Source organism: Trichomycterus rosablanca, chromosome 12, assembly GCF_030014385.1.
Source record: "Trichomycterus rosablanca isolate fTriRos1 chromosome 12, fTriRos1.hap1, whole genome shotgun sequence".
NCBI classification, from domain to species: Eukaryota; Metazoa; Chordata; class Actinopteri; order Siluriformes; family Trichomycteridae; genus Trichomycterus; species Trichomycterus rosablanca.
Window position 1 is genome coordinate 13,918,938 of NC_085999.1, and position 23,624 is coordinate 13,942,561.

The 23,624-nt window shown below is 42.3% G+C and overlaps 1 protein-coding gene and 22 non-coding genes across 24 annotated transcripts in view; all 23 read right to left on the reverse strand.

The window, feature by feature from the left end:
* The window catches only part of myo16 (myosin XVI), a 313,223-nt gene that overhangs the window by 165,210 nt on the left and 124,389 nt on the right, over positions 1-23,624 (reverse strand). For both annotated transcript variants that reach the window (XM_063006388.1, XM_063006387.1), the window contains exons 15-20: positions 23,335-23,452; positions 13,961-14,108; positions 11,877-11,994; positions 9,846-9,963; positions 5,885-5,956; positions 3,204-3,345 (exon numbers count right to left, since the gene is read on the reverse strand). In XM_063006388.1, coding sequence (XP_062862458.1) covers positions 3,204-3,345; positions 5,885-5,956; positions 9,846-9,963; positions 11,877-11,994; positions 13,961-14,108; positions 23,335-23,452 — 716 coding nt within the window. The remainder of the gene's footprint in view (positions 1-3,203; positions 3,346-5,884; positions 5,957-9,845; positions 9,964-11,876; positions 11,995-13,960; positions 14,109-23,334; positions 23,453-23,624) is intronic.
* Positions 14,604-14,676, reverse strand: trnaf-gaa (transfer RNA phenylalanine (anticodon GAA)). Its single transcript has one exon. It is a non-coding gene; the product is annotated as a tRNA-Phe (tRNA).
* Positions 14,818-14,890, reverse strand: trnaf-gaa (transfer RNA phenylalanine (anticodon GAA)). Its single transcript has one exon. It is a non-coding gene; the product is annotated as a tRNA-Phe (tRNA).
* trnaf-gaa (transfer RNA phenylalanine (anticodon GAA)) lies at positions 15,243-15,315 on the reverse strand. Its single transcript has one exon. It is a non-coding gene; the product is annotated as a tRNA-Phe (tRNA).
* Positions 15,461-15,533, reverse strand: trnaf-gaa (transfer RNA phenylalanine (anticodon GAA)). The gene has a single exon. It is a non-coding gene; the product is annotated as a tRNA-Phe (tRNA).
* Positions 15,870-15,942, reverse strand: trnaf-gaa (transfer RNA phenylalanine (anticodon GAA)). Its single transcript has one exon. It is a non-coding gene; the product is annotated as a tRNA-Phe (tRNA).
* trnaf-gaa (transfer RNA phenylalanine (anticodon GAA)) lies at positions 16,253-16,325 on the reverse strand. The gene has a single exon. It is a non-coding gene; the product is annotated as a tRNA-Phe (tRNA).
* trnaf-gaa (transfer RNA phenylalanine (anticodon GAA)) lies at positions 16,468-16,540 on the reverse strand. Its single transcript has one exon. It is a non-coding gene; the product is annotated as a tRNA-Phe (tRNA).
* On the reverse strand, positions 17,463-17,535 carry trnaf-gaa (transfer RNA phenylalanine (anticodon GAA)). The gene has a single exon. It is a non-coding gene; the product is annotated as a tRNA-Phe (tRNA).
* Positions 17,677-17,749, reverse strand: trnaf-gaa (transfer RNA phenylalanine (anticodon GAA)). The gene has a single exon. It is a non-coding gene; the product is annotated as a tRNA-Phe (tRNA).
* trnaf-gaa (transfer RNA phenylalanine (anticodon GAA)) lies at positions 18,107-18,179 on the reverse strand. The gene has a single exon. It is a non-coding gene; the product is annotated as a tRNA-Phe (tRNA).
* trnaf-gaa (transfer RNA phenylalanine (anticodon GAA)) lies at positions 18,949-19,021 on the reverse strand. The gene has a single exon. It is a non-coding gene; the product is annotated as a tRNA-Phe (tRNA).
* On the reverse strand, positions 19,166-19,238 carry trnaf-gaa (transfer RNA phenylalanine (anticodon GAA)). The gene has a single exon. It is a non-coding gene; the product is annotated as a tRNA-Phe (tRNA).
* trnaf-gaa (transfer RNA phenylalanine (anticodon GAA)) lies at positions 19,384-19,456 on the reverse strand. Its single transcript has one exon. It is a non-coding gene; the product is annotated as a tRNA-Phe (tRNA).
* On the reverse strand, positions 20,226-20,298 carry trnaf-gaa (transfer RNA phenylalanine (anticodon GAA)). Its single transcript has one exon. It is a non-coding gene; the product is annotated as a tRNA-Phe (tRNA).
* On the reverse strand, positions 20,443-20,515 carry trnaf-gaa (transfer RNA phenylalanine (anticodon GAA)). Its single transcript has one exon. It is a non-coding gene; the product is annotated as a tRNA-Phe (tRNA).
* On the reverse strand, positions 20,661-20,733 carry trnaf-gaa (transfer RNA phenylalanine (anticodon GAA)). The gene has a single exon. It is a non-coding gene; the product is annotated as a tRNA-Phe (tRNA).
* On the reverse strand, positions 20,879-20,951 carry trnaf-gaa (transfer RNA phenylalanine (anticodon GAA)). The gene has a single exon. It is a non-coding gene; the product is annotated as a tRNA-Phe (tRNA).
* trnaf-gaa (transfer RNA phenylalanine (anticodon GAA)) lies at positions 21,721-21,793 on the reverse strand. The gene has a single exon. It is a non-coding gene; the product is annotated as a tRNA-Phe (tRNA).
* On the reverse strand, positions 22,148-22,220 carry trnaf-gaa (transfer RNA phenylalanine (anticodon GAA)). The gene has a single exon. It is a non-coding gene; the product is annotated as a tRNA-Phe (tRNA).
* trnaf-gaa (transfer RNA phenylalanine (anticodon GAA)) lies at positions 22,503-22,575 on the reverse strand. Its single transcript has one exon. It is a non-coding gene; the product is annotated as a tRNA-Phe (tRNA).
* Positions 22,932-23,004, reverse strand: trnaf-gaa (transfer RNA phenylalanine (anticodon GAA)). Its single transcript has one exon. It is a non-coding gene; the product is annotated as a tRNA-Phe (tRNA).
* Positions 23,129-23,294, reverse strand: trnaf-gaa (transfer RNA phenylalanine (anticodon GAA)). Its single transcript has 2 exons — positions 23,258-23,294; positions 23,129-23,164 (listed from the first exon to the last, which is right to left on the reverse strand). It is a non-coding gene; the product is annotated as a tRNA-Phe (tRNA).

The following is a 23,624-nucleotide window of genomic DNA, read 5'->3' on the forward strand; positions in this document are numbered from 1 at the left end:
ATATATATGTATATATATATATATATATATATATATATATATATATATATATATTAGGGCTGTCGAAGTTAACGCTATAATTACGCATTAACGCAATCTCAATTTAACGCGATTAAAAAAAATAGTGCCATTAACGCAAATTCTATTTGGCTCTGCGAGTCATCCGTAGTTCATGTTGAGACTTGACCGTGAATCTTTGTGACCTTTGATCCCTTAAATGACATATTATAAGATATTGTATTATAAAATCATGTTGGCTTCTATTAAAACAAAAGACACAAACAAATGTAATGTTGTACCTTATTAACATCACTGTTCTTGTAAATACAATGTTGGGAACAGGGCTTTTTAAGACTACATAAGCGTCCTTGGGTATTGTGAAAGGCGCTATATAAGTCCAACTTATTATTATTATTAAGACTAAGAATATTGTAAAATGATCAAAATCACATCTGAAACATTAAAATCTGTTGATGCAATCATGCCTTGGTATCAGAAAGCATCTAAGAAAGGTATAGTCATGAAAATCACATGCTCACCACATGAATGACATTAAGAATTGTGGATATTTCACTGTCCATTGTGCATAATCAAAAGTGCATCATTAAAAGATTCAAAAATCTTAAGATTTCACTGTGTTTAAAGAGCGAAGGTGAGGATTAATATTGAATGCCTGTGACCTTTGATCCTTTAAATGGCATAGTATTAAAAACCAGATTGATTGTGTAAGCGACCGCCACATAGGCTTGGAAATACTCATCAATATACATTAGTCACTGCAACAACAAAAGTCTGTACTATGAAAAGTGAAATTTCAGTGTAAACAATGCTAAAAATAGTGCTGACTCCTCACCTGACCGGGTTATTTAGTGAAAATGTTTTCCTCTGACTGGTAGTAACCTCAGTGTTATTGTCTAGATGTCTAGATGCACATGGTTTACAGTCAGTAAAAAAACAAACAGTGGGGAAAGTGAACAAAGACGTGTGGTGAGTCCTTTCTAAAGCTAAGCTCGATTTTGTGAGTAGAAGTACATATTTGTCATTCCAGGAGATTATCTTGTTACCATCAAATACCACATTTGCAGCTCAGTCACAGTTGGGCTGGGAGGAACAAGGCCAATGGTGCAGATAATGTAACCAGTTTAATCCACAAGCAATAGTCATGTTATGCAAACTATTGAAAAACTTCACCTTCACTCGCTGCTGAGACTGATGCTATCAAAGGAAGAATGTGTGAAGGACGATTGTGTCGCTACTGCATTCTTTACAGTCGAGAAATAGCAAAAGAATAGCTGAAGGCGTAGTTATTGAGACGGTATGTACCGTGTAAGCAATGTAGAGGTGAACAGTAGCAATAAAAATGGGATAGATTTACACTTTTGGCATTTAGCAGATGCTTTTATCCTGAGTGACTTACAGAATTGTGACAGTATTTTCTCTAAGCAAGTTTAGGGGGCCTTGTTCAAGGGCCTAACAGTAGCAACCTGGCAGTAGTGACCGCCTCATAGGCTTGGAAATACTCGTCAATATACATAATCACTGCAATAACAAAAATCAGCTTAGTCTGTACTATAAAAAGTGAAATTTCAGTGTAAACAATGCTAAAAGTAGTGCTGACTCCTCACCTGACCGGGTAGTTTAGTGAAAATGTTTTCCTCTGACTGATAGTAACCTCAGTGTTATTATGTTTGTTTGTGTGTTTATTAGGATTGTAACGTCATGTTTTACACTTCGGTTACATTCATGACAGGAATGGTAGGTACTCATTACCCAAGATTCATCAGTTCACAAGGTTATAGCAAACACAGTCATGGAAAATTTAGTATCTCCAATTCACCTCACTTGCATGTCTTTGGACTGTAGGAGGAAACCGGAGGACCTGGAGTAAACCCATGCTGACACAGAGAGAACATGCAAGCTCCACACAGAAAGCACACAGAAAGGACCTGGACCGCCCCACCTGGGGATCGAAACCAGGACCTTCTTGACAATACCACCCACTTAGCCACCGTGCCACCCCAGTGTTATTCTGTCTAGATGCACATGGTTTACAGTCAGTAAAAAAACAAGTGGGGCTTGAACCAGTGACCTTTCAATTACTAGTCCAGTACCTGAACCGCTAGGATAATATATTTTATGTATTTCTCTTTTATTATATAATTAAGGTTTTGTATTATTACATATGCAGCTAATCAAATAGCATATTCATGAAGCATTTGAGGTTGTATACGATTGGCAAATATTCCAGCATATTTCTAAAATCTATCTAAAACATAAGAAATATAAAAGCAATAATAAAACAATAATACTATACGCCTGATTATATTGCTGCATTCTGCATTCTGTAGCACAGTGGCCAGGCAGGTAGCACTGTCACTTCACAAAAAGAAGGTCCTGGGTTCGATTCCCAGGCAGATTGGGATTTGTATGTTCTCCCTGTATCTGCGTGGGTTTTCGTCCAGGTGGGTTTCCTCCCACAGCCCATAAACATGCAGTCAGGTTAAAGTCCACCTAGGTATGAGTGTGTGTGGTTGCTTTGTGATGGACTGGCAATCTGACCAAGTGAATCATACCCACCTTGACCCTGACCAGGATAATGTGATAGTAAAACAGACAGTGACTGTCTGATTGTATGCAATATATTACAAAAAGTATGTGGACACCTGACCATAAGCTTATAGGACATCTTATTCCAAAGCCATGGGCCATAATGCTAGTTAGCCAGAAGAGCATTATGTGATCAACACTGATGTTGGACAAGAAGTTTAGGCTTAAATTCAACATTCAAATTCATCTCAAATGTGTTTAATGGGGTTGAGGTCAAGGCTCTGAGCAGGCCACTTAAAGTCAGGGCTCTGCTCCACGCCACTTCAATCTATGTCTCTATGGACTTCACTTTGTGCACAGGGACACTGTGGAAGGGGTGCAAATATTTTTGACCGTATGTGTTGCAAGACACTCTCTCTGCCTCATCCTATTAGGCATTATTATCTTAGTTTTACGTTGATGTTAGATCTTTGATGTTTACATCTGCACTATATGACCATGTTTTTTAATCAATTATTCATTAATATGAATTTAAATCAATAAATGTGACTTTTGGCTACATGGATTGAATTATTTTTTGTACGGAGATTACTGTTGATCTCTTTATGCTGATAACAGAATAAACAATCACAATCAACATTTACAATAACACTTACCCAAGGCTTTCGTCCTGGCCTTGAAGATAAAAGTTGATGTTGTTGACTAGGAAGCTGAAGAGTCGCCCATATAGGGCTTTGATGAGAAGGTCTCTGTACTGGTTGGACATTTCCACTGTGTGGCGCCGTGTTATAACGTCACCTGAATTTAGTCATAAACGAAACATAAAGCATGGGTTATTACAATAAAAACTAAAGACAACAAGTACATCATAAGTCATGTGACCATACATACAGCCATAACATTAAAACCATCTCGTTTCTACACTCACTGTCCATTTTTATCAGCTCCACTTACCATATAGAAGCACTTTGTAGTTCTACAATTACTGACTGTAGTCCTTCTGTTTCTCTGCATGCTTTGTTAGCCCCCTTTCATGCTGTTCTTCAATGGTCAGGACTCTCCCAGAACCACTACAGAGCAGGTATTATTTGGGTGGTGGATCATTATCAGCACTGCACTGAGAATAGTCCACCTAACAAAAATAACCAGCCAACAGCGCCCAGTGGGCAGCGTCCTGTGACCGCTGATGAAGGTCTAGAAGATGACCAACTCAAACAGCAGCAATAGATTAATTAAAAGGTTGCCGGTTCAAGCCCCGCCACCACCAGGTTGCCACTGTTGGGTCCCTGAGCAAGGCCCTTAACCTTCAATTGCTCATTGTTCAGTCATAATTGTAAGTCACTTTGGATAAAAGTGTCTGCTAAATGCCAAAAATGTAAATGTAATAGATGAGCGATCATCTCTGACTTTACATCTACAAGGTGGACCAACTAGGTATGAGTGGACAGTGAGTGGAAACAGTATTTAAAAAGTCCAGCAATGCTGCTGTGTCTGATCCACTCATACCAGCACAACACACCACCACCATGTCAGTGTCACTGCAGTGCTGAGAATGATCCACCACCCAAATAATACCTGCTCTGTAGTGGTCCTGGGAGAGTCCTGACCATTGAAGAACAGCATGAAAGGGGGCTAACAAAGCATGCAGAGAAACAGATGGACTACAGTCAGTAATTGTAGAACTACAAAGTGCTTCTATATGGTAAGTGAAGCTGATAAAATGGACAGTGAGTGTAGAAACAAGGAGGTGGTTTTAATGTTATGGCTGATCGGTGACATTGGGCCCAAGTCAGCAATACCCTAAAAAGGGCATAAATCCATCAAAGGGCCTAAGTCATAATCAAATGTATCCTGGTCAGGGTCATGTCTGTGTGCTACATTAATGCCACTGTGTCACCTAAGAGCTTTTATTTATGTTATATAATTAATTTTATACACCTATTAACAAAGGGTATGGATGAAACCCCTGAACCCAGTTATTTGCATGTGAGCCAACATATTGCTGCCATTCGGGGTACATCCCAGGACACAGTAATAAACAATTTTCTGACTTGTCAGTAGCAAGAAGGAATGAGCAGACACAGTCAGAAATAAAAAGAAACAGAAGGTCATAGACAGAAGCAGAGATGTGTGTAAATGTAGGCAGTAGGTCAGAGTGTCTGCTGCATTACAGCTAATAATCAGTTGAATTGGGTTAAGAGTCAGACACCTTGTCATGTGCTTCTTATAGGATGATTTAGCAATAGTGCTTATCAAAAATGTCTCTGCTATGTCTGGTAATTAGGAAAGCATTTGTACGAACCAGCTGAATGTGCCAATTTGAAGTCTGTTAGTTATTAGAGTGGTCTGTTTGGAAGCTTGCCTCAGGCGTACTTCACTGATAACTCTCTAAGCTGGCTGGTCTGGGGCCAGTTCTGCTGTGCTTTCTGAATGAATGAGCTACTGAGCATTCCAGCCCCTACAATCCATTCACAATAAGCAATGCAGGCACAGAGTATGAATTAATAAAAAGTAGAACATTAAAAAAAAAGGAACAGAAATTGCCCATTATGCGAAAAACGTGGCTCTGTTGGTAGCACTGGTTGGTCAAGAAGGTCCTGGGTTCGCTTCCCAGGTGGAGCGGTCTGGGTCCTTTCTGTGTGGAGTTTGCATGTTCTCCCTCTGTCCATGTGGGTTTCCTCCGAGTGCTCCGGTTTTCTTCCCACAGTCCAAAGACATGCAGTCAGGTTAATTGGAGACACTAAAATTGACCTTAGACGTGTGTGTGTGTGTTTAAGTGTGAATGTGTTTGTGTGTATGTCTGCCCAGCGATGGACTGGCACCCTGTCCAGGGTGTTTCTGTGTACCTTGCGCCCACTGAGAGATGGAACAGGTGCACAGTTCTCTGAGCACAGCCAGCGCAAAAGCTATTTTGCCGCTTCTCATGTATATGCACCTTTACTGAACAGAATACGATATTCCAAAATCAAGCATCTTCATGATTAAGAAGCATAAGGAAACAATAAAGAAGTAAAGGTAAAGTGAAGATTTTATTGTATTTTTTATTTTTTATTGATTTTTAACTGTTTTGCAATTGTATTCAGTGTTTTTATATTTTATTTGTCTTATTTTCAGTTTATAAGTGTCAAAAACAACCCCATTATTTTACATTAGCCTAAAATATATGCAGTTCCATGGGATCACTGAATGTATCAACAGGTTTCCCATACATCCTTATGGGAAAAAATACCTTGAAACTCAACACTTTTTAAATTCGATGGCACTTCCAGAACCAACTGACATCAAGTTTCAAGATACCACTGTATTTTATCCACAACTGCCTTCCTGCAAACCTTACCTTTAAAATACTGCACATCAGAGGTAAGTGCAGAGCCCAGATCCTCCGAGTTCACCTGCAGCATGCCTGCCACTGCGCACACACACACACACACACACACACAGATACTTTATCTACAGACATTAGCACATCACGTCAACCTGAATCTGTAAACAACTGAACATGTTTTTCTACATCTGGGTATCTGGAGCAGACAGGAGTGAGTTTGCTAACCCAAACATGAGTCCCATCACACCCACTGTCTCCTGCTGCAGACAAGTAGACAGGAGCTACTCCTTTCAAAACATGCATTCATCTAACAGACAGATCCTGCTGTCTCAGTACATATGTAGGTGTGGGTGTGTGCGTGTTTGTGTATGTTTTTGTTGTGTTCTGGGGAAGGGGGTGTTTGTGCAGACTCATCGGGACCACTTTGTGCGGACATCACTTGTTTACAATGAAGCAGGTCTATGCTGTAGACAGGGCTTTTTAACCTTTGGGGGATGCAAGTACCACTCTAGGAGAGTGCAAGAAAGGGGGTTATTTTTATTAAACCACACACATTTACAGATCCAGTTATAATTATAGTTTTTTGTAATAAACATTGCAAACAGTAAGTAGTTCCTTGCCTTTTATATGCAGTACCCCATATCCTAGGAACAGTAAATTGTGTCATTTGTTTACATTGTATTTTATTCTTTTATATTGGAGTTTGCATGTTCTCCCCATGTCTGTGTGGCCTCTTTCAGCAGGATAATACACCCTGCCACAAAGCAAAAATGGTTCAGGAATGGTTTGAGGAGCACAACGATGAGTTTGAGGTGTTGACCAGATCTCAATCCAATCGAGCATCTGTGGGATGTGCTGGATAAACGTCTGATCCATGGAGGCCCCACCTCACAACTTACAGGAGTTAAAGGATCTGCTGCTAACATCTTGGTGCCTGATACCACAGCACACCTTCAGGGGTCTAGTGGAGTCCATGCCTATACAGGTCAGGACTGTTTTGGCAGCAAAAAGGGGACCAACACAATATTAGAGTCATAATGTTATGGCTGATCGGTGTAAATATATATTGTGCACCGGGTTCGAATCTTGGCTGGATAGGCATTCACACAGACATAATTAAATTGTCTGAGAGGAAGGATGGCCTGAAGAAGATCTCTGGTCATCATTAGCAATGCTTTATTAGTGGCAAAAATACAATTAATGTTTGCACAGTACTTAGTTTTCATCACTGTTTTGCTTTCTAATGGGTGTTCAGATTGCTGTGTTGTATCCTTTTTAACTGTCCTTTTTTTGCTGTTATGTAGACCAGTGGTCCCCAACCACCGGGCCGAGGACCAGTACCAGAAAGAATAAAAAATTTAAGATTGCTACAAGAGCAATTAAATTTCCAACACTCTTCAGGTGTTATTGTTTCTAATCACCACTAGGTGGGAGCAGCATCTCGTTGCATCAAAAAAAGCTCAGGATTCACACTGATTTTCCATTCTGTAGTTACTATTTTAAATCCCCCCGCCCCTGCCGGTCCGTGAAATTATGTCGTATATGAAACCGGTCCGTGGTGCAAAAAAGGTTGGGGACCACTGATTTTTAATTATCTATTTTTTCCCACTTTTTTCCCCAAATTTTTATCCCTATTCTAGTCATGTACAATTACCCTGATTGTGTCCTCTATACTGATTCGACCCCTTGCCGCTGACTGAGGACGCCTCTCAACTGACTTGCGCCCCCTCCGGCACGCAATCAGTACAGACTTGCATTTTTCACCTGCACGAGCAGAGTTCATACACCGAGAGACACTGCGCACGGAGGGTCACACCCCCCTCAATGTTATTCCTCAGCCCTGCGCAGGCGCCGTCAGTCAACCAGCAGGGGCCGCAGTTGTACCAGTTATGAGGGCCTATGCTCCGACTCTACCCCTAAGCCCGTGAACAACAGCCAAATGTTGTTCATACTGCCGCCCAACCCAGTCGGAAAGGTAGAGCTGAGTTTCGATACGATGTATCTAGAAACCCAACTCGCTAGCGTACTTTACCGATGCGCCACCTGAGCGGCCGGGGACCACTGATTTAGTGGATTTAGTTAGACCACTGAGCTATTAAATTGAACATGTTCCACGTTTAGCAGCAATGACTATAATGATTGAGCGACACGGGAGCTTGGTGAGTAGCACTGTCGCTTCACAGCAAGAAGGTCCTGGGTTCGATTCCTAAATGGAAGGAGGAATCCTTGGGTCCCCCCTGCATGTGTCATGGGTGGGGGTTTCCTCCGGGTGCTCCGGTTTTATCCCACAGTCCAAAGACTTGCAGTCAAGTTAATTTGAGATACAAAATTGCCCTAAATGTAAATATGTGGGTGAATGTTTGTGTTTGCCCTGTGATAGACTGGCAACCTGTCCATCGTGTTTCCTACCTTTCTCATAGTGAACTGCATCCACCGCGACCCTGAATAGGTTAAAGCGGTGGTCAAACAGACAGTGAATTAATGACTACAACGATATTTCCTGAGCTCTTTTAGAATTTACTTTAAATTGTATTATAGTGTCGGTAAGGTTTAGGATTAGTGAGATTTAGATTCTACAGTGCTGGATAAAATTAAACCTGAATGTGCTTAATGAGTTCAATGGGCTTGCTTACTAAATTTGGTCATCTGATTGATTGGGTAACCATTGATGCAATTCATTTTTCATATTTCAAGTGCATGTTCAATAGCTCAGTTCCTAAATAAAATGACGTTTTGAAATATCATGTTTTGTTTAATGATTTAAAATCATTCAGTGTGACAAATATGCAGCGAGTCTATCAAAAAGGGGGGTAATTAGTTGTTCCCAGCAATGTGTATAACCATATATTGAAATGACATACACATGACCAAAAGCTTATTCACCTCAGTCACTGCTTCTGTCTACAAATAAGCAAATGCTATGAATAACAGCTGTGACGCGAGACTGAACAGCAGTCAGAATATTTATAGTGCCGAGACGACTTCTGAGATTTACAGCTTACAGTCTCATACTGAACCGTAATTTAATGTGATCATTTCAGAAGCAGAATCAAATCAAAAAATCAAAGAATCAAAGATTTGAATAATTCATGTCAAACAGTTATTCATTCGTTCATGTAGGTTCGCAATGGCTCATCAGTCTACTACTTGAATACACAGGCAGGGAAGGAATACACCATTACTGAATTATCTAGGAGCAATTTAAAGGAGTCAATCCACCTGCTGGCGTGTTTTAAAGCTGTCCTCACTGATGATGATGGTAGGTCAGGTTTAAACACAGGTGCCCAGGACTGAAGTGCTGTGGTGTGGCCCACACAATCATCCTGCATAACAGTAGTTCTAATATATGAATTTATCATGGTTGCTCTTTTTTGCCTGTTGGGTTCTAAACTGACTCGTGCCTGACAATTTGGGTGGAAGGGGGGGGGAAATAACATTGAGGGGGGGGGGGGGGGGGGGGGGGGGGGGGGGGGGGGGGGAAATAACATTGAGGGGGGTGGGGGGGGGGTACATGTTCGAAGCATTGAAAACAGAGGTGGTGAATTATGTAATCAAGGAAAGAGAAAAGCAGCCAGGCTGTTCTGCTTCGTCACTCGGCAGGACTTCGAAAAACAGGTGACTCAGTGTTCTCTGCTGTGTTTGTGTGTGTGTGTGTGTGTGTGTTGTACAACGACGGTGAGAAGGAGCATAATAGTCAGGCAGGTATAAGCACTTAACAAAACGATGTAATCCTGAGTCAGAGGGTCCATGTGTGTGTGTGTGTGTGTGTGTGTGTGCAACAGTTTTCCATTACATACTGAGTGGTCCCCATTAAGCTGCAGTGGTTCTGCAGTAAACAAGTCAGGACGGTGGGTGTGTGTCAGAGTTCTCAGTGTCTAGCTTCCCCTCGTCTCCCCATCCCCCTCTCCGGGTGGCTAAGTGCCCTTGTGCCCTCTGCTGTCCATGGAGTGCATCTGCACCTACACACACTCACCTCTGTCTAGCAGCTGCTGATCAGACACCAGTGCTGTGTCAGCATCCGTCTGTGCTGTAAAGCGTAGCTCCCCCAGGTGGAGCAGAGCCGAGAGGAGCACAAACAGATTCTCTACCTCCTGATAAACACAAACAGAGAAGCTAATCAGAGTGGGGTTTATGACAACGGTCCCTGAAGTGGGTGCCATAGTTTGGCGGCAGATGTAATTAATCTACGATGGATTGTACGTTCACAAGAACATACTCGGCATCTGTCATAAACACTGTTGCTATTATTTATAATTACATGCTTCATGTTTACTGATTAATTTCCACTATGAGGCGGTCCTTGTGTAACCGAGCGTCTTTAGAGTTTGTTGAGTTTATAACTTAAGATATACACCGATCAGCCATAACATTAAACCACCTCCTGGTTTCTACACACACTGTCCATTTTATCAGCTCCACTTACCATATAGAAGCACTTTGTAGTTCTACAATTACTGACTGTTCTTTAATGGTCAGGACCCCCACAGGACCACCACAGAGCAGGTATTATTTAGGTGGTGGATCATTCTCAGCACTGCAGTGTTGTGCTGGTATGAGTGGATCAAACACAGCAGCGCTGCTGGAGTTTTTAAATACCGTGTCCACTCACTGTCCATTCTATTAGACACTCCTACCTAGTTGGTCCACCTTGTAGATGTAAAGTCAGAGACGATAGCTCATCTATTGCTGCTGTTTGAGTTGGTCATCTTCTAAACCTTCATCAGTGGTCACAGGATGCTGCCTACAGAACGCTGTTGGCTGGATGTTTTTGGCTGCTGGACTATTCTCAATCCAGCAGTGACAGTGAGGTGTTTAAAAAATCCATCAGCGCTGCTGTGTCTGATCCACTCATACCAGCACAACACACACTAACACACTACCACCATGTCAGTGTCACTGCAGTGCTGAGAATGATCCACCACCTAAATAATACCTGCTCTGTAGCGGTCCTGTGGGGGTCCTGACCATTGAAGAACAGCATGAAAGGGGGCTAACAAAGCATGCAGAGAAACAGAAACTACAGTCAGTAATTGTAGAACTACAAAGTGCTCCTATATGGTAAGTGGAGCTGATAAAATGGACAGTGAGTGAAGAAACAAGGAGGTGGTTTTAATGTTACGGCTGATCGGTGTAAACTGTAATACTTAACTGTCTTGTTCTTTTGAGGCGCAGCACAGACTACACAGAGATGATCACATGTGTAGAGAAGCACAAATGTGGCCGCCAGTCTATAGGATGGACACAGTTGATACTACAAGTCCCAGAATGCATTGAAACAAGACCTGCAATCACAGCCGCCCGCACCTTTCCCCAACTCTATTGCACATTTATCCAAGGTACCCTGGGTATCCTGTTTATTGACCCCTGTTCGACTTTTAATTTTGACCCTCTTTGTGATTGAGTTTGACACCTCTGTCTAAGGATGGCTTGCATAGCCGATGACCATTGGTAAAAATGACCACCCCTCATTGGATTAAAATATTTAAATCTTGATGTTATGCAACATCAAAATAATCAGGAGTAAACCAATAAACAATGATGTTTTAATCATTAATATAATGTCAAAACTGAGCATTAATGAGCTAAAGGATTAATCCAATTGCTGATACAATAATAAAATAAAGGGGGTCTGGTGTATCAAGAGAGAGAGAGAGAGAGAGAGAGAGAGAGAGAGAGAGAGAGAGAGAGAGAGGAATATAAAAAAAGGAGTAAATAAAGAGGTTAACCATGTGTGAAGGTGCTGGTGTTGTGCTGGTGGAGTGAGGGTCATTAAGGGTCATGTAGCTGTGATGAGGGAGCAATCCCAATTTAATGAAGGAGATTTAAAAAGGTTTCTGATGGGATTAGCACATTTTTTGTTTGTATAGCTGGTGTGTACGTGAAAGAGAGAGAGGGTGTGCACTTTAACCCTTTGTGTTGTGGATCTGACTTTGACTGGAAATAATTGGCATTCTAATCTAAAGAGGCTGTTTATAAAAAGACCATAAGACTACATATACTGTACCATTTTGTTGAATCCTAGAGCCCGCAGAGCATGTTTAAGAGACGTCAGCTTCTCTTTGCTTTGAGGACAGACTTGGTCTGCTGCAGGGATTTCACCATGTGCTACTGGGTTCAAATACCTGCACACACACACACACACACGTAAATGTCATTGTGCCCATTACTACTGTAATTAGCAGCAGAGTCCATGTACGTAAACAACTTGTTTATTCACAGTAGCGAGAGCACTGAGAACTCCATGAACCCTTTCTCTATGCATTCTAAAGTATGCAGAGATAATTTATCAATCTATTCAAGGACATGCGGAATAAACAGCATTTTAAAACACATCTCACATCTTGTCACAAAAAGCACGTTTAGCTTATCTTTTGGCTTAGTTCAAGACATACTCTGAATGTCACAAGACATTTATTATACTGTATATATTTAATTAAAGTACAGTCTCTACAGACATATTCTATGTTTGTTTTTTACAAATGCTCCACAATTCGTGGCTTAAATGCTGAATTCATATTCAAAACTGAAGGGCATAGAGTATGAGGGATAGAATTCTAAACAAGCACATAAAGTGTGTTTGTGTCAGCAATCCTGTGCACTGTTAGGGGTCTTTTAATGACTTTTAATTATAAATGTGCTACAGATATTAAGAATATAGTCACATAAAGATGGAAATAATAGTCAAGGGCAATCAAACTCTTATTAAACTGAGATTTTAAAATATTTTAGGGCGATTTTAGGGCCTGGGTGAATGTGGTTATCCCAACTGGGCATTTGTGAAAGCGGGAAAAATGCCCAAACACGGCTACTGTGGATCGAAGGGAGGAGAAGGACAACCGCGGTCTAAGCGCAAACCAGTGGTGATTCCGTATGTGGCAGGAGTAGCAGAACAATTGAGACGGATATTCTCCAAACACTGTGTTTCAGTTGCTTTCAAACCCCAGAACACGCTATGCCAGAAATTAGTTCACCCTAAGGACCGGGTTCCTCGACACAAACAGAGTAACGTAGTGTATGCTGTTAGGTGCCAGGAGGATTGCCGGGAACTGTACATCGGGGAAACTAAACAGCCTTTGGCGAAAAGGATGGCCCAACATAGAAGGTCGACCTCTTCTGGCCAGGACTCTGCGATTTACACCCACCTGCAAGCCAGCGGCCACTCATTTAATGATGAAGATGTGCAGATCCTTGACAAGGAGGAACGCTGGTTTGAACGGGGAGACAAAGAGGCCATCTATGTGAAGAGGGAACAACCATCTCTGAACCGGGGAGGGGGCCTGAGAGTACATCTCTCACCATCTTACAACGCCGTAATAGGAGCTATACCCCAATCATATGTGAAAGACACACATGACCATTGTAATTAATGGTCATTGTGATTTGCATATGGACCTGATCACCGGTTCCATTGTTATGCAATGGACAGTGATCGGTCGTTATGCAAATCGGCTGCATATAAGGTTGGGGTTATTCACCACCAGCTCAGACTGAAGAAGTCACTCGCATTGAGTGGCGAAACGTATCTCTACAACAATCTTATGTCCAGATGAACTGATTCAGCTTTGTGGAACTCAATGGTTTGTTAAGGTTTATTTAAAAGTATATGTAGCAGAGGGGGATTATACCCTCCAATGGAAATATTTGTTGAGGCAGCGAACCAATGGAACGTTGTATTCCGATCATACAACACAAATACACTGAGAAAGGTTCCTCATTAAATTGCTCCTTTAACACAGCTTTCTTTAAAAGATGGACATGGTTGCCATAAAATAGCTGTGTAGTATTACTCAAATGCAGTGTTCGAAGGCTGTGTTCAAATGCTGTGGTTTTGGGTCAAAGACGCACAGCAAACATCAGTACTAAGGCCAAACTTTCAGAAGAACTTCCATACCACCTGTTTTGTCTCTCCTCACGCTCTAAATATAAATAAGGCAAAACCGAGTGATTTCACATTTGCGTGTGTTTTCAGATGGAACCAATGGACTTTCGTACAGTATATATTTTAAGCATTGTTTAATACAAATCATCAGATCGCTGATAGATCTAACATTTAAGAGACTTAAAGTCAGACAATATGTCTGTGTTCACCTGTTGGCTAGAATATTATTCAAGTTCAGGTTGTTCTTCTCCTCAGTTGAAAGCCCTTCAGCCATCAGATGGAAGATGTTGAAGCTGTGCTGCTGCTGGGGGATGCAGATGAGCCGGGTCTTCTCCAGCATGTAGGTGTGCACACGAGCTGATCACATGAACACACACAAAGACAAATCTTTCAGAACAGAAGTGTTACAAAAAGCAAAGAAGGGTTTTGTTGCAGTAAAATTGCAATTAACATAATGAACCAAGTGCTGGATACAAATTCTTAGAAAAGATGGTAATTTTGAGCATAAATAAATAAATGAAAGCTAAAGATACACTATTAAGAGAACTGGCGCCCTCTGTCGGAAATTCAGAGTAGACACCCGGCTTACAATTACATAGAATTGAACGCCTTTATGTGTGATATATACAAATACAAACGTACAATACAACGCAATTGTTTTTCTGCGTATCCCAGCTTGTTTTGTCAGTGCACAGGGTCAGTCATTGTACGGCACCCCTGGAACTAAGAAGGTCAAGGCCCTTACTTATGAGCCCACCAGAGGATGCACAGCAGAACTGAAATTAAAGCTCTCAACCTTTTGATTGATAGCCTAAATTTCTACCCACGTCCTAAAAGTGGAACCTAAATACCTGCAGAAACCCGGAATCGAACCAGGGACCTTTAGATCTTCAGTCTAACGCTCTCCCAACTGAGCTATTTTGGCACGATAAAATCAATTGGTTCAATTTTTGTGAAACACAAATCTGTTAGCATGTATAGCAGAGCTAAAATTCAAACTCTCAACCTTTTGATTGATAACACAAAGCTCTATCCACTACAGTCCCAAAAGGGGGATCTAACCACCTGCCGAAACCCGGGATCCAACCAGGTATCTTTAGATCTTCAGTATAACGCTCTCCCAACTGAGCTATTTCGGCACAAAAAAAACACGGATTTTTTTGAAACACAAACCTGTTAGCATGCATAGCAACACTAAAACTAAAGCTCTCAACCTTGTGATTAATAGCCAAAAGCTCTACCCACTACAGTCCCAAAACTAGAGTCTAATCACCTGCCGAAACCCGGGATCAAACCAGGGACTTTTAGATCTTCAGGCTAACACTCTCCTAACTGAGCTATTTTGGCACAAGAGGAGCATCTTGTTTATTTTTGTAAAACACAAATCTGTTAGCACGTACGTATAGCAGAGCTGAAATTCAAACTCTCAACTTTTTGATTGATAGCCTAAAGCTTTATCCACTACAGTCCCAAAATCAGTATCCATCAAGCTGCCGAAACCCGGGATCGAACCAGGGACCTTTAGATCTTCAGTCTAACGCTCTCCCAACTGAGCTATTTCGGCACAAAGAGTGCAGCTGGTTCGATTTTTGTGAAACGCAAATCTGTTAGCATGTCCCTACAGAACAGCTGAAATTCAAGCTCTCAACCTTCTGATTAAAAGTACAAAGCTCTATCCACTACAGTCCCAAAATCAGTATCCATCCAGCTGCTGAAACCCAGAATCGAACCAAGGACCTTTAAATCTTCAGTCTAACGCTCTCCCAACTGAGCTATTTCAGCACAATGTTTGTATTTGGTTCGATTGTGAAACACAAATCTGTTAGCATGCAGAGCACAGCTGAAAACCTTTGATTAATAGCCAAAAGCTCTACCCACTACAGTCCCAAAACTAGAGTCTAATCACCTGCCGAAACCCGGGATCAAACCAGGGACCTTTAGATCTTCAGTATAACACTCTCCTAACTGAGCTATTTCATCTTAAGTAAAACAATTGGTTCAATATTTGTGAAACATAAATCTGTTAGCATGTACGTATAGAAGAGCTAAAATTCAAGCTCTCAACCTTTTTATTGAAAGTTCTATCCACTACAGTCCCAAAAGTGAGATCTAACCACCTGCCGAAAACCAGGATTGAACCAGGGACCTTTAGATCTTCAGTCTAACGCTCTCCCAACTGAGCTATTTCTGCTTTTTAGTAAAATGCAAATCTGTTAGCATGTACGTAAAACAGAGCTGAAATTCAAGCTCTCAACTTTTCGATTGAAAGTACAAAGCTCTATCCACTACAGTCCCAAAAGAGGAATCAAACCCCTTGCCGAAACCCGGGAACTTTAGATCTTCAGTCTAACGCTCTCCCAACTGAGCTATTTCAGCACAACTCGCGCATTTGGTTCGATTGTGAAACACAAATCTGTTAGCATGCAGAGCACAGCTGAAAACCTTTGATTGAAAGTACAAAGCTCTATCCACTACAGTCCCAAAACTGGGATCTAATCACCTGCCGAAACCCGGGATCGAACCAGGGACCTTTAGATCTTCAGTCTAACGCTCTCCCAACTGAGCTATTTCAGCACAAAAAAAAGCACTTGGTTCGATTTTTTTGAAACACAAATCTGTTTGCATGCATAGCAACACTAAAACTAAAGCTCTCGACCTTGTGATTAATAGCCAAAAGCTCTATCCACTACAGTCCCAAAAGGGGGCTCTAACCACCTGCCGAAACCCGGGACCGAACCAGGGACCTTTAGATCTTCAGTCTAACGCTCTCCCAACTGAGCTATTTCAGCACAACTTTTGTATTTGGTTCGATTGTGAAAAACAAATCTGTTAGCATGCAGAGCACAGCTGAAAACCTTTGATTAATAGCCAAAAGCTCTACTCACTACAGTCCCAAAACTAGAGTCTAATCACCTGCCGAAACCCGGGATCAAACCAGGGACTTTTAGATCTTCAGTCTAACGCTCTCCCAACACAAACAGTGCAGCTGGTTCGATTTTTGTGAAACGCAAATCTTTTAGCATGTATAGTCGAGCTGAAATTCAAGCTCTCAAACATCTGATTGAAAGCTCTACCCACTACAGTTCCAAGAGTGGAATCCAACCACCTGCCAAAACTCAGGATCAAACCAGGGACCTTTAGATCTTCAGTATAACGCTCTCCCAACTGAGCTATTTCATCTTAAGTAGAACAATTGGTTCAATATTTGTGAAACACAAATCTGTTAGCATGCAGAGCACAGCTGAAAACCTTTGATTGAAAGCACAAAGTTCTATCCACTACAGTCCCAAAACTAGAGTCTAATCACCTGCCGAAACCCGGGATTGAACCAGGGATCTTTAGAAGCTGGGGTAAGAGCGCAGGGTCAGCCATTGTACAGTGTCCCTGGAACTGAGAAGTTTAAGGTCCTTCATGAGCACAACAGTGGCTGCATAGCAGATATAGAATTCAAGCCCTCAACTTTTTGATTGATAGTCCAAAGCTCTATCCACTACAGTCCCAAAAGTGGGATCTAACCACCTGCCGAAACCAAACCAGGGACCTTTAGATGTTCAGTCTAACGCTCTCCCAACTGAGCTATTTCAGCACAACTCGTGTATTTGGTTCGATTGTGAAACACAAATCTGTTAGCATGCAGAGCACAGCTGAAAACCTTTGATTGATAGCACAAAGCTCTATCCACTACAGTCCCAAAAGTGGGATCTAATCACCTGCCGAAACCCGGGATCGAACCAGGGACCTTTAGATCTTCAGTCTAACGCTCTCCCAACTGAGCTATTTCGGCACAATTTGCACATTTGGTTACATTTTTGTGAAACACAAATCTGCTAGCATGCATAGCAGAGCAGAAATTCAAATTATCAACCTTTTGATTGATAGCCTAAAGCTTTATCCACTACAGTCCCAAAATAAGTATCCATCCAGCTGCCGAAACCCGGGATCGAACCAGGGACCTTTAGATCTTCAGTCTAACGCTCTCCCAACTGAGCTATTTCAGCACAAAAAGAGCAGCTGGTTCGATTTTTGCGAAACGCAAATCTGTTAGCATGTCCCTACAGAACAGCTGAAATTCAAGCTCTCAACCTTCTGATTGAAAGTACAAAGCTCTACCCACTACAGTCCCAAAAGTGGGATCTAATCACCTGCCGAAACCCGGGATCGAACCAGGGACCTTTAGAAGCTGTGGTAAGAGCGGAGGGTCAGCCATTGTACAGTGTCCCTGGAACTGAGAAGTTTAAGGTCCTTCATGAGCCCAACAGTGGCTGCATAGCAGATATAGAATTCAAGCCCTCAACTTTTTGATTGATAGTCCAAAGCTCTATCCACTACAGTCCCAAAAGTGGGATCTAATCACCTGCCGAAACCCGGGATCGAACCAGGGACCTTTAGATCTTCAGTCTAACGCTCTCCCAACTGAGCTACTTCGGCACAAACAGTGCAGCTGGTTCGATTTTTGTGAAACGCAAATCTTTTAGCATGTATAGAAGAGCTGAAATTCAAGCTCTCAAACATCTGATTGAAAGCTCTACCCACTACAGTTCCAAGAGTGGAATCCAACCACCTGCCAAAACTCAGGATCAAACCAGGGACCTTTAGATCTTCAGTATAACGCTCTCCTAACTGAGCTACTTCAGCATAAGTAGAACAATTGGTTCAATATTTGTGAAACACAAATCTGTTAGCATGCAGAGCACAGCTGAAAACCTTTGATTGAAAGCACAACGTTCTATCCACTACAGTCCCAAAAGTGGGATCTAACCACCTGCCGAAACCAAACCAGGGACCTTTAGATCTTCAGTCTAACACTCTCCCAACTGAGCTATTTCAGCATAAGAGGAACATCTTGTTCATTTTTGTAAAACACAAATCTGTTAGCACGTAAGTATAGCAGAGCTGAAATTCAAGCTCTCAACTTTTTGATTTTACCCACTCTACCCACTACAGCTCTACCCAGCTCTACCCACTACAGACCCAAAACTAGAGTCTGCCGAAACCCGGGATTGAACCAGGGATCTTTAGAAGCTGGGGTAAGAGCGGAGGGTCAGCCATTGTACAGTGTCCCTGGAACTGAGAAGTTTAAGGTCCTTCATGAGCCCAACAGTGGCTGCATAGCAGATATAGAATTCAAGCCCTCAACTTTTTGATTGATAGTCCAAAGCTCTATCGACTACAGTCCCAAAAGTGGGATCTAACCAACTGCCGAAACCCGGGATCGAACCAAGGACCTTTAGATCTTCAGTCTAACGCTCTCCCAACTGAGCTATTTCAGCATAAGAGGAACATCTTGTTCATTTTTGTAAAACACAAATATGTTAGCACGTAAGTATAGCAGAGTTGAAATTCAAACTCTCAACTTTTTGATTGATAGCGCAAAGCTCTACCCACTACAGTCCCAAAATCAGTACCCATCCAGCTGCCGAAACCCGGGATCGAACCAGGGACCTTTAGATCTTCAGTCTAACGCTCTCCCAACTGAGCTATTTCGGCACAAAGAGTGCAGCTGGTTTGATTTTTGTGAAACGCAAATCTGTTAGCATGTCCCAACAGAACAGCTGAAATTCAAGCTCTCAACCTTCTGATTGAAAGTACAAAGCTCTATCCACTACAGTCCCAAAAGTGGGATCTGATCACCTGCCGAAACCCGGGATCGAACCAGGGACCTTTAGATCTTCAGTCTAACGCTCTCCCAACTGAGCTACTTCGGCACAAACAGTGCAGCTGGTTCGATTTTTGTGAAACGCAAATCTTTTAGCATGTATAGAAGAGCTGAAATTCAAGCTCTCAAACATCTGATTGAAAGCTCTACCCACTACAGTTCCAAGAGTTGAATCCAACCACCTGCCAAAACTCGGGATCAAACCAGGGACCTTTAGATCTTCAGTATAACGCTCTCCTAACTGAGCTACTTCAGCATAAGTAGAACAATTGGTTCAATATTTGTGAAACACAAATCTGTTAGCATGCAGAGCACAGCTGAAAACCTTTGATTGAAAGCACAACGTTCTATCCACTACAGTCCCAAAAGTGGGATCTAACCACCTGCCGAAACCAAACCAGGGACCTTTAGATCTTCAGTCTAACACTCTCCCAACTGAGCTATTTCAGCATAAGAGGAACATCTTGTTCATTTTTGTAAAACACAAATCTGTTAGCACGTAAGTATAGCAGAGCTGAAATTCAAGCTCTCAACTTTTTGATTTTACCCACTCTACCCCCTACAGCTCTACCCAGCTCTACCCACTACAGACCCAAAACTAGAGTCTGCCGAAACCCGGGATTGAACCAGGGATCTTTAGAAGCTGGGGTAAGAGCGGAGGGTCAGCCATTGTACAGTGTCCCTGGAACTGAGAAGTTTAAGGTCCTTCATGAGCCCAACTGTGGCTGCATAGCAGATATAGAATTCAAGCCCTCAACTTTTTGATTGATAGTCCAAAGCTCTATCGACTACAGTCCCAAAAGTGGGATCTAACCAACTGCCGAAACCCGGGATCGAACCAAGGACCTTTAGATCTTCAGTCTAACGCTCTCCCAACTGAGCTATTTCAGCATAAGAGGAACATCTTGTTCATTTTTGTAAAACACAAATATGTTAGCACGTAAGTATAGCAGAGTTGAAATTCAAACTCTCAACTTTTTGATTGATAGCGCAAAGCTCTACCCACTACAGTCCCAAAATCAGTACCCATCCAGCTGCCGAAACCCGGGATCGAACCAGGGACCTTTAGATCTTCAGTCTAACGCTCTCCCAACTGAGCTACTTCGGCACAAAGAGTGCAGCTGGTTTGATTTTTGTGAAACGCAAATCAGTTAGCACGTAAGTATAGCAGAGTTGAAATTCAAACTCTCAACTTTTTGATTGATAGCGCAAAGCTCTACCCACTACAGTCCCAAAATCAGTACCCATCCAGCTGCCGAAACCCGGGATCGAACCAGGGACCTTTAGATCTTCAGTCTAACGCTCTCCCAACTGAGCTATTTCAGCACAAAGAGTGCAGCTGGTTTGATTTTTGTGAAACGCAAATCTGTTAGCATGTCCCTACAGAACAGCTGAAATTCAAGCTCTCAACCTTCTGATTGAAAGTACAAAGCTCTATCCACTACAGTCCCAAAAGTGGGATCTAATCACCTGCCGAAACCCGGGATCGAACCAGGGACCTTTAGATCTTCAGTCTAACGCTCTCCCAACTGAGCTACTTCGGCACAAACAGTGCAGCTGGTTCGATTTTTGTGAAACGCAAATCTTTTAGCATGTATAGAAGAGCTGAAATTCAAGCTCTCAAACATCTGATTGAAAGCTCTACCCACTACAGTTCCAAGAGTGGAATCCAACCACCTGCCAAAACTCAGGATCAAACCAGGGACCTTTAGATCTTCAGTATAACGCTCTCCTAACTGAGCTACTTCAGCATAAGTAGAACAATTGGTTCAATATTTGTGAAACACAAATCTGTTAGCATGCAGAGCACAGCTGAAAACCTTTGATTGAAAGCACAACGTTCTATCCACTACAGTCCCAAAAGTGGGATCTAACCACCTGCCGAAACCAAACCAGGGACCTTTAGATCTTCAGTCTAACACTCTCCCAACTGAGCTATTTCAGCATAAGAGGAACATCTTGTTCATTTTTGTAAAACACAAATCTGTTAGCACGTAAGTATAGCAGAGCTGAAATTCAAGCTCTCAACTTTTTGATTTTACCCACTCTACCCACTACAGCTCTACCCAGCTCTACCCACTACAGACCCAAAACTAGAGTCTGCCGAAACCCGGGATTGAACCAGGGATCTTTAGAAGCTGGGGTAAGAGCGGAGGGTCAGCCATTGTACAGTGTCCCTGGAACTGAGAAGTTTAAGGTCCTTCATGAGCCCAACAGTGGCTGCATAGCAGATATAGAATTCAAGCCCTCAACTTTTTGATTGATAGTCCAAAGCTCTATCCACTACAGTCCCAAAAGTGGGATCTAACCACCTGCCGAAACCCGGGATCAAACCAGGGACCTTTAGATCTTCAGTCTAACGCTCTCCCAACTGAGCTATTTCAGCATAAGAGGAACATCTTGTTCATTTTTGTAAAACACAAATCTGTTAGCACGTAAGTATAGCAGAGCTGAAATTCAAACTCTCAACTTTTTGATTGATAGCGCAAAGCTCTACCCACTACAGTCCCAAAATCAGTACCCATCCAGCTGCCGAAACCCGGGATCGAACCAGGGACCTTTAGTCTAACGCTCTCCCAACTGAGCTATTTCGGCACAAAAAGAGCAGCTGGTTTGATTTTTGTGAAACGCAAATCTGTTAGCATGTCCCTACAGAACAGCTGAAATTCAAGCTCTCAACCTTCTGATTGAAAGTACAAAGCTCTATCCACTACAGTCCCAAAAGTGGGATCTAATCACCTGCCGAAACCCGGGATCGAACCAGGGACCTTTAGATCTTCAGTCTAACGCTCTCCCAACTGAGCTATTTCAGCATAAGAGGAACATATTGTTCATTACAAGCTCTCAACTTTTCGATTGAAAGTACAAAGCTCTATCCACTTCCGTCCCAAAAGAGGAATCCAACCCCTTGCCGAAACCCGGGACCTTTAGATGTTCAGTCTAACGCTCTCCCAACTGAGCTATTTCAGCACAACTCGTGTATTTGGTTCGATTGTGAAACACAAATCTGTTAGCATGCAGAGCACAGCTGAAAACCTTTGATTGATAGCACAAAGCTCTATCCACTACAGTCCCAAAACTGGGATCTAATCACCTGCCGAAACCCGGGATCAAACCAGGAACCTTTAGATCTTCAGTCTAACGCGCTCCCAACTGAGCTATTTCAGCACAAGAGGAGCTTCTTGTTTGTTTTTATAAAACACAAATCTGTTAGCACGTACGTATAGCAGAGCTGAAATTCAAGCTCTCAACTTTTTGATTGATAGCGCAAAGCTCTACCCACTACAGTCCCAAAACTAGAGTCTAATCACCTGCCGAAACCCGGGATCAAACCAGGGATCTTTAGAAGCTGGGGTAAGAGCGCAGAGTCAGCCATTGTACAGTGTCCCTGGAACTGAGAAGTTTAAGGTCCTTCATGAGCCCAACAGTGGCTGCATAGCAGATATAGAATTCAAGCCCTCAACTTTTTGATTGATAGTCCAAAGCTCTGTCCACTACAGTCCCAAAAGTGGGATCTAACCACCTGCCGAAACCCGGGATCGAACCAAGGACCTTTAAATCTTCAGTCTAACGCTCTCCCAACTGAGCTATTTCGGCTTTTTTGTGAGAAGCAAATCTGTTAGCATGTACGTATAGCAGAGCTGAAATTCAAGCTCTCATCTTTTTGATTGATAGCGCAAAGCTCTATCCACTACAGTCCCAAAACTGGAGTCTAATCACCTGCCGAAACCCGGGATTGAACCAGGGATCTTTAGAAGCTGGGGTAAGAGCTCAGGGTCAGCCATCGTACAGTGTCCCTGGAACTGAGAAGTTTAAGGTCCTTCATGAGCCGAACCAGGGACCTGTGGATCTTCAGTCTAACGCTCTCCCAACTGAGCTATTTCGGCACCCGTGGTGGAACTGGTATAAATGTTGTGAAACACACACCTCTGAGCAGAGTCCTCCTCTTCTCACTGTACTGCAGGGAAAGCAGCTTGATGAAGCGACTCGAGTTAACATTCATAGGTGTCTTAGCATGGCCGAACGCCTCCAGTATTGAGTTCACCTAAAGGACAACACAGAGAATAAAAATGTTAATGTAGCAAGTAAAAACACTTATGAAAATAAAACATGGTAGGTGTGCTGTAACAGGAAATAAACAACTACTGGTGGTATAATATGGTCCCATCAGGAACCTGTGTTGTTTATTTTATAAGTACTCCTTACAGTGATCCACA